Below are 12,295 nucleotides of genomic sequence, written 5' to 3' on the forward strand. Positions count from 1 at the left end.
TGTGAATGTTATAAAAATATTTTTATTGTGACCTTTATTCTGTTAACATGGATCTATACACTATTCAATACTGAAATAATTTTGCAAAACTTAATCATATGACAGAGTGCCCAAGCCTTCTTGTCTGAATGACTTCATTGTTGTGCTTTCCACTAAAACCTAGTATTCTTGCTTCTGTGTTTCACATTCCCGTATGGGCCAGTAGTAGAGTGCCACAAATGAACACAAGGGTTGTAATCACTAATGGCTACCACATCCTTTCCCTGCTTTCCCTTGGCATCTTCTGTTGCCTCTTAAGGTTTCTCCTCTTCATCCACCATGGCATTCAGACTTGCAAAGTGAAAATCATTCACACACATCATAGGGAGTCTAAGGGATGCTAGAGAAGATGCACAATAAAATGTTAGAGGGCCTTATGCTTGCTTGCTCATGTTTCAGTTTCAGTCCATTGAGTTAGACACTTGGGTACTTGCTCAGGCTTCCTATTTGCTCTGTTTTCCTCCCTGCATCCACCTGCTTCATGGCACCTTCACATTGCTGACCTTCTGCACTCTGGAACCACTTCTGTATGTGTTCAAAATTTCTGTGCATTGTTGATCAGCATTAAGGACATTTGCCAATTCTTACGATTAACCCAATTTGTGAAATTTTAGGGTAATGGGTATTTGTATAAATCAGCCTTGTCTCATCTGTATTTTTAAGATCAAGCTATAAAGCTCTTGCTGTATAGTGTTGCTTGAATTATTGCAGAAACAATACTATGTCTTTTAACATCAGAATTATACATTTATTTAGTGCATATAAACTATTAACCCTAACTTGCAAATGTGAAACTCATGCTTGTCCAATCACCAATCTCAGTCCAATTACTTAAAATATTTCCTTTCAAAATACTGTAAGCTTCATCATGCACATTAAGCATTATATTTTTAAAAATAATTTGTAAAATAGAACCATAGAAAATTAGGGTTGGAAGGAACCCGAGGAGGTTATCTAGTCCAACCCCCTGCTCAAAGCAGGATTGTCCCCAACTGAATCGTCCTGGCCAAAGTTTGTCTAGCCAGGTCTTAAAAATCTTCAGGGATGGAGATTCCACAACCTCTCTGGGTAACCTGTTCCCAAGTTGTACTGCCCTTGTAGTGAGAAAATTCTTCCTAATATCTAACCTAAACTTCCCTTGCTGCAACTTGACACTGTTGCTCCTTGTTCTTGTCATCTGCCACACCGAAAACAATCTAGCTCCGTCCTCTTTTGAATCTCCCTTCAGGTAGTTGAAGGCTGCTATTAAATCCCCTCTCAGTCTTCTCTTCTCCAAACTAAATAAGCCCAGTTCCCTCAGCCTCTCCTCATAAGTCATGTGCCCCAGTCCTCGGAAGATACAAACCTTTCAGTTCACTGTAGTTCATTTATCACTATTTCATGTTCTTCAGATCAACAGAGTACCTAATGAAAATTCCTTTTAAGTGCAGCATCATTGCTCTTCTTTCTACTCGTGCAGTTAATTTAATGCTTCACTTATTCCTGTTACCTTGTTTTTCTTAACCTTCAGCCCACTGATGGCTCATGTGCCTTTTAGATCTCATCTTTTTTAGACTGTGACAGGCATTGTCACTGTTATATGCAGCATGTAGCAGAAAGGAGTCCCAACCTGGTTGGAACATTAGGTATTGCTGCAATGCAGAAAAATAATCGTAGTGTTTAATCAGTTTTTACTATTTGAAACCATTCCTGTATTTCTTAAAGCTGCATGCATTTCTGATTTCCAGACTTCGTCACCAGAGTTCACCATTTTCTTGTACAATAATGAGCAAAAATTAGTTCACTTGAAGCTGATAGAAATGGGACTTGCAGACCTATATGAGTGACATGTAAGTATATATGATGGTTGTTACAAAGCAGGACTATAGAAGGTAGGACTTGCACACTTATTTATTTATTTATTATTAGTGTTATGTTGTACCCTCGCTGAAAAACTCAGAGCAGCTTACAATAAACAGCCAGAGGATTCTTCCAATAACATACCAAAATCTGAAAACACAAACTGCCCCCCCTTGAGCCCAACCACTGGCTCCGTTCCCAAACCCCCACACAAGCAAACCTTTCTGCCAATTCCAACCACACCTCCCAATCATCCCTCCCATCCAGGTACAAAAAATCTTTTTCCACCCTACCTATCCACTCCCCTCACCCTGCTTCAGTCACAGGGAAGATTAGAACTGGCCAGGTTTGTTTATCTCTTCGCAGCCTTTCGGATGCTAATGTAGTGACTTTTTTTTTAAATACTTTTTTTTAAGTTGAGTATGTACAGGAGAGTATGCATAGCAGGAAAACAATCACTACAACCTGTCTGGTACAGCAGCCGGCAGCCTTTTATAGGCTGTAGGCCAGAGTGATGCAGTTCAGGTCAGAGGAAGCCCAGCCACTTTTACTCCCCCTATAGCACTGTGGGCCACTGCTGTTGAAGCCCCTTACCCCTGAAGGCTGCCAAAGTCCCATGTCCACCATAGATTGCTGACTACTAGTCTAGTATCATCTGTATGATCAGATCCTACCCTTACAACTTCTGCACTCTATTCTGACTCTTTCTAAAAGCAGCAGTTTATGTTCTGAGAAACCAATCCTGGTTTTTGCTTAAACCAGAGTTTCAGGTCTAGTGCGAGTGCCAGCAAGGACTGGAGAAACAGTTAAATCCCTTCCCTGTTTGCAGAGCTTGAATATGTAAGGACTGTTTATGCTGGTAATTGCTGAAGTAGGCGAAATTGCAATTGACTGGTAATCTGCAACGAATTATCCTTAATGTTTGTATATATTGTACTAGTGAGAACCAATTGCTTCCTTCACTATAACCACTTCGCCTCCCATATATACCAGGGGTGGCCACATGGTCCAGTCACCCCCACAAATGCTGGAATAGTATTCCTAAACCATCCCAGACCAGTGCAATCCCAGCTGCAAGAACAAATGTTTTCCTTAGGATGATGCAGCAGGTTTTCAAACACTATTCTAGAAAATGTCTGCTTCTAAAGGGGTTTTTCTCTGAACCCCAGGGAAGTTCATTGAGTTATACTGCGTATTCATATGAGCCCATGATGAATACATTTCTTGTTTTATGTTTGGTGCCATTTAAGGGGGTCTGTGATAAGTGGTCCATTTATGATTTAAGGTGGTCTATGATAGAAGATGCCTCCTAATTTTAACACTTTTTTTTTTTGTTTCAGATTTGCTGTATTAAAGAACTTTTGCTGAAGACCTCACTAACAGAGGAATAAAGTTTTGTTTGTATTTGTTCTGGCATTTTTGCTTAGTTTAGTACATTCTGAGTGCAACAGTTGTGCACAATACCTGGAATATTTAGGTGTGTCTGGTTCAGTTATTTGCAGAAGTTTGGGAAGGATGTTAAAATAAATATTTCTTTTGTTCAAAATGCATCTGAGATTTTGTTTTTTCCTCAAACCTGCACAAGTCATCAGTCCTGCAGTGTGTTTTCAATGAACCACCATCATCCATCTGGAGTTCAACAAAGTAGGAAACAACCCAAGGTAGCTGAAAAAAGCAGGAGCATCTCCTAAGAGGGTCTTGCCCTTCCTCCTAATGGATGAAAAGTATTGCATAAGTTTTATATGCCAATCAGTGGGGCTCAGGTAAGCTATTACCCCCTCTGCACCTTGGGAAGTAGTTAGTTTAAACCCTGTCCTTTCAACCTGAACTCCCTCTAAGACTTGGATAACAGGCACTTTTCCCAATGCAGTGAAAAATACAACAGGAGACCAGCCTGACTAAACTGGTCTCTTCAATGAGTTGAAACTCAAGAAGGAAATCATACAAAAAGTAGAAACTTAGTCATGTTGCTAGGGAAGAGTGTGTGTCACATGAGCAGGCAGGGAGAAAAATCAAGAGGCCACAGCTTGATTTCAGGCACAGCTGGCAGGGGACATAAAAGACAATAAAAAGGGATTCTATATAAATGTTGTAAGTGACAGAAATCAAAGAAACTGTAGGCCCCTTATGGAATCAAAAGGTGGTATAGTTACAGATGAGGCATTTATTTAATGCATTTTTACTTCAGTCTTTACAAATGATAAGAAAAGGCAAACAGCCTAAAGTAGTGGAAGAAAAGGTTAGGGATTACTTAGAGGTGCTTTCAAGGCTATGGTCTGGACAAATGAGATGAGCTGCTAAATTATACAAACTATGATAAATCTCAAGGGGGAGTGGATACAAGTGATTGGTAACTGACATTCAATACATACAAGCTTTGAGTCCAGCATGAAGATTAAAGATTGTCTGTATGGATCCACTGCTGGTGCTTGCTTCCTAGTATGAGGTGTGATCCATTCCTAAGCAGACACTAGTCCCTCTGTATGCATATTTCACAGAAGAACAGGGTAGACACAGTAGGTTAAAAAAAACAGTCTTTTAAAAAGTGCCTTCTATCTCTGTGTCAAGTAAGAACAGAGATTGGGGTGGGGGTTGAGAAGATGACGACTTGTAAAGTGTTTTGAAATAATTTAGTGATTCAGAATTGGACAGAGATGGGGGCAGGTGGGGAGCACAACAAAGCAGTTCTGTTCCTTGTGCCTCAGCCCTGAAGATCACTAAGCACCCAGGCAGCCCCTGATGGGGGAAAGCAAAGTACTATGGGATGCTGGGGGCTTGAGAGAGCCCCTATAGTACTACAGTGCCTTGTACACAGAGTACCTGTGGTGCCACAAGAGGCAGCATTCCAGAGAAGTACCTGTTTCATCCAGGAACATTTTTGTGCCATTTTTGTAGAGCTACAAACATGATGTCTGTCTGTGGCCTCAGTGTACCCTTCCACCACAGCCCATTCTGAGGGAGCTTTCACCAAGGAAGCAGCCAATATTGCTGCCACAGTCCTTGGACAAGGAGGTAAGTGCTTGCTTCCTTCTCCCCTGCTGGGTGTCAATATTTTAGTTAGGTACTATGGGATAGCAAAGGCTTATCTTTAAAAGGGCAAAAAAGAACCTGAGAAACAGACCAGTCAGCCTGACTTCCATACCTTGGGAAATTACCAGAGCAAATTTTAAAAAGTCAATTTGTAAATACCTGGAAAGGGAAAGGCTGATCACTACCCACTTTTATTAACAACAAATTATACCAAACAAACTGGATTTCCCTCCTTGACAAAGGTAACTCATTTGAGGAATGCAGTGGACATAATATACTTGGGACTTTAGTAAGGCTTCTGATGTAGTCCATATGACAACTGAGAGGGGTTGTAAACAGCTGGGAAAACAGAATTTAAAAGGATCTTGCTAGACTGGAGAACTGGGCTAGAGGCAACAGAATGAAATTCAGCAATGACAAATGTAAGGAGCAATATCTAAGGAAGAAAAACCAAATGCACAAATACACATTGGGGCTAGACAGCTGATTGGGTAGCAGTATTGCTAAGTAGTACCTGGGGTTATGGTGGATATCAGACTCAACATAAGTAAGCAATGTGGAACAGCTGCACAAAAAAGTGAAATCTTGGGAGGCCTTATCACTAGACTTGTTAGGACAGGAGTAAGGTGATAACACCTGTACGCTTTGCTGGAGTATAGATTAACACAACCATAGATCAATGCATGTATAAGTCACAGATCCTACTACTAGCATGAACCAAAGTAGGCCTCACTGAAACAATGCTAGGCATACTGTATATGGGTTGAACAGAAGTGTTGGAAACGTAGCTTGCTAGTTTCAGAAGTGCTTCTACGGCCAACAGATAAAATGAATTAGTACAGGACCCCCAAAGCAACAATCAATGTGACCTGGCACATAGGCATCTGCATCTGATGAGAAGATTGCACTAATTGGTGAGAAATAGGATGTGGATGCAGTAACCCAGAGGTATTTGGGTAATGGTTGAGGTGTGTAAACATTTAAGTTGTTTTGACTGGTGTATAAAAAGGGGCCTTGGAATACTTTGTACTGGACTTGGGCATTGTTTAGGCATGAACATAACCCCTACAAATGACACAGCTAGTACCATGGATTAGTCACTAGGCTTGTTTAAGTGAACTCATGTTCACAAAAGCTTGTGGTCAATTCATCTTATTGAGTTTGTAAGGTGCATCTCTACCCTGCCTTCGGCCTGACTTCAGACTAACTGTTAACTCCCTCTTCCCATGATAAAATTTGGCCAGGCTTCTTGATACCAAAACCTGCAGCCTGTTTCTTGTAACAGTGAAGTCATTAGGGGCACACCACCACACACAGTATCCTGACAGTGTGTGCACAGTCCATCCAAACTGAGGGAACACGGTAATGACTAGTAACATCCTGCCTCTGAAAAACACTAGTAGAATCAAATAACAATAGCGGCAGAGTCCACACTGACAACCCTGGTGCAGCCCTAGAGTCTTACAGCACAGTTCTACTCAGCCTGGGTTAGAGCTCTGCTAGAGAGCTGCACTTCTGGGCTCTGTAATATAAAGGAGTTAGAATGTAAACTGTATGAAGAAAGGCTGACAGCTAGATAAGTTTAGTTTGGTGAAAAGGAGATTAAGCAGTCTTCAAAACATTTGAAATGCTCATAAAGAGGGAAAACAATTGCAGTGTGTTTAGCAAAGCAGATTTAGATCAAATACTAATAGTATAGGGGATTGTGCAAAGGATTGACCCAGGTGACCCTGAGGCCCCTTCCACCCTGGTTTCATTTAAGCATTCATTCTCTACTACCACACTGAATACACCTGCTGTTCAGAGGAAGGTATTGAGGTAGGAGGCATGTAAATTGCCCACACATGGAGCTTAAGTATGTTTAGCTTCTACTTCTGCCTCATGTTTCTCTTCCAAGCCAACTAATTCTGCTACCTCCTAGCTGCTCAAAATGAACAGAAAAGCAAAAGAAAATAGTTCTTATACATCAATGCATTTACTCAGTTTAGCCTTGAAAGTATTTGCACAATTTGTATTCCACAACTGAAGAGAAATAGCACCACAGACCCTTGTAGACTACTCAACTTGGTCTTGCAGCATTGTATGCAGCTTGTTTATTGTTAGTCAGGAGTCCTTGTACCAAACATATTAGCTGTAGTTTTAGACAACGGCAACAGATTCCCAAGGTTTCCTTAACATTTTGGTGTAAGCTTGGAATCATTTTTGCCCTTACCTACAGCCACAAAATGTAAATTCTCAACTACATGTAATATGTAGATACTACATGAAAGAGGGTTTAGGAATGGCTACTTAATATCTAAAAAGTAGACTGAAGTTTGTCAAAGCAATCAAGACAAGCATGCCATTTCACCACTTCAAAATAAATTTATTTTAGATAAACAATGAACAATATTTACATAAAGCAACTCAAGGGGGGGGGTTCTCTCTCCAGAAACACACACTTCTATGTTCTTACAGCTATGTTTGCATAAATAAATAAAATTCGTTAGATTCATTTTTGTCATGACTTTGTGTCCATTATTATATTGCCATCCTTGTCCTTAACTCTGATTCTCCCACAGACATATTTTGTTTCCTGGCGGCCATCAGCATACACAGTTTTGACAGTGCCATCTGGATATTCCCGTCTCTTGAATTCCAGCGTGTGCAGTTCTCTCTGACCATTATTAAATTCTATAGTTTTGCTTCCATCTCTGTATTAAAAAGTTCACACAGGTATAAAATATATGAAGGTCACCGTACACTGACAGACAAATGTAGAACTAGCAACATGAGTTCAGGTAGGAATGTAACGTGTCCAAAAGATCCAGAAATTTTTAAGGAGGATGATGATTGCAGGAAATAGATAACTTTATTTCAGAATGTTAAAAATGTAGAATGTGTTGCAGGCAAATGTCTTAAGACAAATATCACATTAGCTAATCAATACATTTGCACAGTTTTAAGCAATGCTAAAAATATACTGAATTTTAAAAAAAAGTTGAAGTGTGCCATCTTACCAAAGCAGACAAACATAAAGATCCTTAGCATACAAGGAAAAAGCAATCACCAGAAACATGAAGGTTTTGAGAGCTGAGTCTCAGTTTAGTTCAGGGGTCGGCAACCCCTGGCGCACATGCTGAGCATGGCACGCCGCAGCTCCAGGAACCTGCTGCCAGCAACAGAGCCTGGGCTGCTCAGAGCAGGGCCTGCAGGTCCCAGCTTCCTGCTGGGAGCAGCCTGGGATTCCAGCACAGCTGTTTGTAGCCAGCTCACTGCTGCAGCCAGAACCCGGGCTGGCTACAAACAGCTGCACCAGGCTCAGCACCTCCGTGCCAGGAGCAGGGGAGAGACTGGGGCTGTGCTGCCTCAGGCCCCGCCCCCACCACCCACTCCAAGGCGCACTTGCTCGCACTGGTGCGAAGCTGGTGCCAGATCCCAGGCTGCTCCCAGCAGGCAGCTGCAAGCCCTGCTCGGAGCAGCCTGGACTCCAGCAGCTACCCAGAGCCGGGGTAGCTGCTGGCAGCCACAGAGCCTGGGCTGGGGGTCAGGGGCTTTGGATGGGGGGTAAGGGGCAGCAGGGCTTGGGGGGCAAAGGCTTTGGGTGGCAGGCAAGGGGCACAAGCAGGGTATCCTGCCATGTACCCGTTGCCCTCATTTTGTTTTTCTGCCATGCCAGCACACTGGCACCTTCCGAGGTAGGCATTGTGGTGTTTTTCAGCACTCTAGCCAAAAAACGTTACCTACCCCTGGTTTAGTTAAATTACAATATAAAACATGACATGCTATTCTAGCTGAGGCACAAAATCATTTATGCATGAGCTAAAAGCACTTTCCTGATTGAGGCCTAAATTAGTATGCTGTATTCAGACAAGGAGTCAAAGTATTCATTAACACTGAGTTCAAGCAGTATTTTATTTTTACAGTGAGTGTGTCTAAATACAACTTACTGTCAAACACCATGTTTCCTTTTTATATCAAATCATTTAAATAATTTTAAAGTAATGCTTCTCAAAAATGTTTAGAGTTTAACAAGGTTTTAAAAATCTAAGGAGTCTCTCACTATTGCACTTTATAGATCCATTTGCAAGATAACGCATACCAGTGAGAGACTCCTTATATTTTCAAAGCCTTACTTAGCTCTTGAGATAATTTTGGCAACCAACAAGGGTTGGGAGCATGTTTTCATTTTTTTGTTTTAATAGAAAAAAAGCTTACCTTAGAACACGAACAATAGTACCATTTGGAAAAATGCTTTCCTCTTGCCCATCTGTAAGTAAGTTCTTAATAGTTTGATCTGGGAATGTAATTTCCTTCCTTCCATCAGGGTAGTGCTTTTCTGAAATGTAATAGGAATAGCTTGTTTTTTAAAAAAATAGAAGCATTGATAAAGTATAAAATAAATACTTCCCAGGCTTTACCTATTTGTCCATTTGAGAAATGTAAGACCTCTAGGCCATCAGGATAGGTAGTGTGAGTTGTCTTGGCATCCGCATAATAATAAATCTGTGGGGAAAAGGTTAAGATTCTTTATAAGAATGTCAAACCATATAACCGAAGGGTAAAATATATTACTGGATACATACCACAGTTTGATCTGGCATAACTTGTTTCACATCTCCATTAAAAAAAGTTACAGTTATGGTCTTTCCATCAGAACTAACTTCTTTCTGTGTGCCATTAGGGAAAAATATAAGGTGGCAGCCATTTTTAAAAATCTTTTCAACCTAAAAGATAGGTTACATAAGAGCAGATATTCAATCAAATGTTCATACCTGACTGATGTATTAACCAAGTTTTCAACAGCAGTTTCTGATTAAGTTAATTTGGGCATCTCAGCAGCCCTATGAAGTTTTAAGCAAAACAGTAAGAGAATATATGCCTTACTTCTGTACCTAATTTAAGTTCTTAACCTTTGAGAATCAATGTTTGTTTAGTTTAGCTGGTTCCCATCTACCCCTCAGTTTCCATGCAACTCTCTCCTATAATTTTAGGTCAGCGATCATAGTAAAATACTGGTGGAGGGACCACTCTTGTGGACTAGAAAGCAATATATAAGGATGGGTTTTTACTAATATTCAGCCAGGATCACAGACAGTCTCTCTCAAATTCTTGTCAAATTTGGTTTCCTCGCTTATGGAGGGAATTTTAGTTCCCCTTAACTGCACCCACTTTAATAACACATGCATCTGACCCACAGCAATGTTTTATTTCAAGCACCAGATTGAAAGTAAAGTACATTTAATCACATGGAGAGCATATGTTCAGTTTCCTTTTGTGTTGGTTTGGGTGATTTTCAACTGAACTCCCAAAAGAAAAGTGTCCCTTATGTATTTGGAACTGTTCAGGGAACATTTTGTTTGTGAAAGTGATGTACATATTCAGATTTTAATCAACATGCATCTTCAACTTTAGATGCCTCGCAAATGGAAAGGACTGTATTCATCTCACCTAATACCTCCATTTATAAATTGAACAAAGGCAATGCAGCTCAACAGCACTCCAACAAATGAGGCCCTTTTTGTGCCAACTGTCAAACCTACCCTCAGAAACTCTTAAAATAGGAGATCTGATCTTACCTTTCCATCAGGATAGTTAATTTCTCCCTGTATTTCTTCACTGCTTGTTGACTTTGATGACTCACAAGTTCCATTAGGGGACACATTCTGAAATGACAATACTACTCTAGTTGCCAAATAAAACATTTCTGGGCACTTTTTTCAATGTACAGGTAAAAATAAATCTAGTTTTTCCATCACAGCCAATGTCTTTTTCTAAGCAGCTGACCCTTGGGTAGGCAGCTCAAGATAACAAGGAGGGACCAGAAGAGTCAACTTTAGACTAAGGCTCAAAGTTCCTGAAGAAAAGATATGATATGGCTTAGGGGATCATAACATACAAACTTCACTGAGTTTTGGCAATATGCTTTCACCCAGACTGGTTAAGTGGAGCTCAGCACGGAGAATTTTAAAATTTGATGCCTAATTTCAATCATCAGTTCCAACGTATGAAACCACTAGTGAAATTTCTTAAATCCTAGCAGTGATCCATACAGTGGATCAAATGTAAAGATGGACTCTGACTCTATAGTTCCACAAAATGTTTAACTCCCTTCCTTCCCCACAACCAAAAACAGAATTACAAGAAATGGGTGGTGTAGTAAAATTAACTTGCTGTATTACTTTACCATAAAAGGAAGTTTAGTATTGTAGCTCTTAACGTAACTGCACTAAAACGTTCAACCAATAACTTCACAATTCACTTTTCAGTCTCCTCATTTGTGCAGTATAGATAACTATTATTCTGCTCTTCTAAATCCAATCAGGATAGACAGCATTCTGGCACAGGACTTACTATTGTAAAAGTCCTAGAGGAATCTTCCAAGGTCAGCATCGTCTTGTCACCATTATTCAAATCACTCCCAAGTGCTGATTTAGGTCTTCTAGAAGGCTTTCCTATGCAAATACAGGTTGTAAAAGTTGTGAATTTGGCATCAAATTTAGGAATGTAACAGCTGCTGCAGCTTGGAGCAGCAGTGCCTCTTGAAACAGCTCCAAATGTCTACACCCTATAGATCCTATTGGACAGAAGTCTTTTTCAGTCTGAATCTGGTAAGCACTCAGGCCTATGATCTCAAAACAAATGAAAATACACAAAATAACCTGTCAACTACCCTTTCACATGCACATGCACCCCTGCTTCCTCCCCACGCGGTCCTTTCATAGCAAGAGAGAGAGAAAGCATGGCCTGGGGAAAGACAAGACCTCACAGGCAGACCAACCCCAAACCATGCGCATCTTTCATTTAAAAGAATTACAGAGGATTTTCCCACTAAATAAACATTTATACCTTTGGCTGGAGAATAACTTTTTCTGCTCATCTTGCTACACTTTTCTACTGGAGGAACTGGAGACAGAATCTGACATTTCTGGAGTCCTACTGGCAGACGCTGAAAGCATGTTAGAGAAAGTGTAGTTACTATTCCAAAAAAGGTTTATTCAACAACATAATACAAATAAAGTTACAGGACCCCAGATCAGTTACCATCCTGGAGAAGCAAGTAGCGTAGAAGCAATCCTTAAAATCTAAACTACAGTAACAGCCTAAACCAAAAGAGAAGTGGCAAACTGATTGACTGCACTAGCTCATATTGGAGGTGCAAAGCATTTATATCAGTTACAAGTGATCATCCCAGTAGCTGCCCAGAGCAAAGATTCAGATTGATAGAGCTAAAAAAAAAAAAAAGCAGCAAAGTTGCAAAATGAGTACAAGCTCAAATTAAATGAAAGCTTCAGCTTAGAACAGAAGGGACAAACTGTACAACAAAGAGCCAAAACTCAATACACTTATACAAATGCATTTAAAATATCTTACTTTTTTTTTTTTTTTTTAATGGGGGGGGTGTTTT

The 12,295-nt window shown here is 40.4% G+C and overlaps 2 protein-coding genes across 2 annotated transcripts in view; one reads left to right on the forward strand and one right to left on the reverse strand.

Moving 5' to 3' along the window:
- The window catches only part of RNF17 (ring finger protein 17), a 123,206-nt gene extending 119,780 nt beyond the window's left edge, over positions 1–3,426 (forward strand). Inside the window, exons 37-38 of the mRNA XM_019525070.1 lie at positions 1,767–1,868; positions 3,219–3,426. Coding sequence (XP_019380615.1) covers positions 1,767–1,865 — 99 coding nt within the window. The 3' untranslated portion in view covers positions 1,866–1,868; positions 3,219–3,426. The remainder of the gene's footprint in view (positions 1–1,766; positions 1,869–3,218) is intronic.
- A 3,832-nt stretch (positions 3,427–7,258) lies between these two features.
- Positions 7,259–12,295, reverse strand: part of CENPJ (centromere protein J) — a 20,794-nt gene continuing 15,757 nt past the window's right edge. Inside the window, exons 11-17 of the mRNA XM_019525156.1 lie at positions 11,737–11,836; positions 11,242–11,342; positions 10,467–10,553; positions 9,474–9,614; positions 9,309–9,393; positions 9,106–9,226; positions 7,259–7,601 (exon numbers count right to left, since the gene is read on the reverse strand). Coding sequence (XP_019380701.1) covers positions 7,409–7,601; positions 9,106–9,226; positions 9,309–9,393; positions 9,474–9,614; positions 10,467–10,553; positions 11,242–11,342; positions 11,737–11,836 — 828 coding nt within the window. The 3' untranslated portion in view covers positions 7,259–7,408. The remainder of the gene's footprint in view (positions 7,602–9,105; positions 9,227–9,308; positions 9,394–9,473; positions 9,615–10,466; positions 10,554–11,241; positions 11,343–11,736; positions 11,837–12,295) is intronic.

The sequence above is a fragment of the Gavialis gangeticus genome, unplaced genomic scaffold (assembly GCF_001723915.1).
Source record: "Gavialis gangeticus isolate Ggan-Ray unplaced genomic scaffold, GavGan_comp1, whole genome shotgun sequence".
Classification (NCBI taxonomy): Eukaryota; Metazoa; Chordata; order Crocodylia; family Gavialidae; genus Gavialis; species Gavialis gangeticus.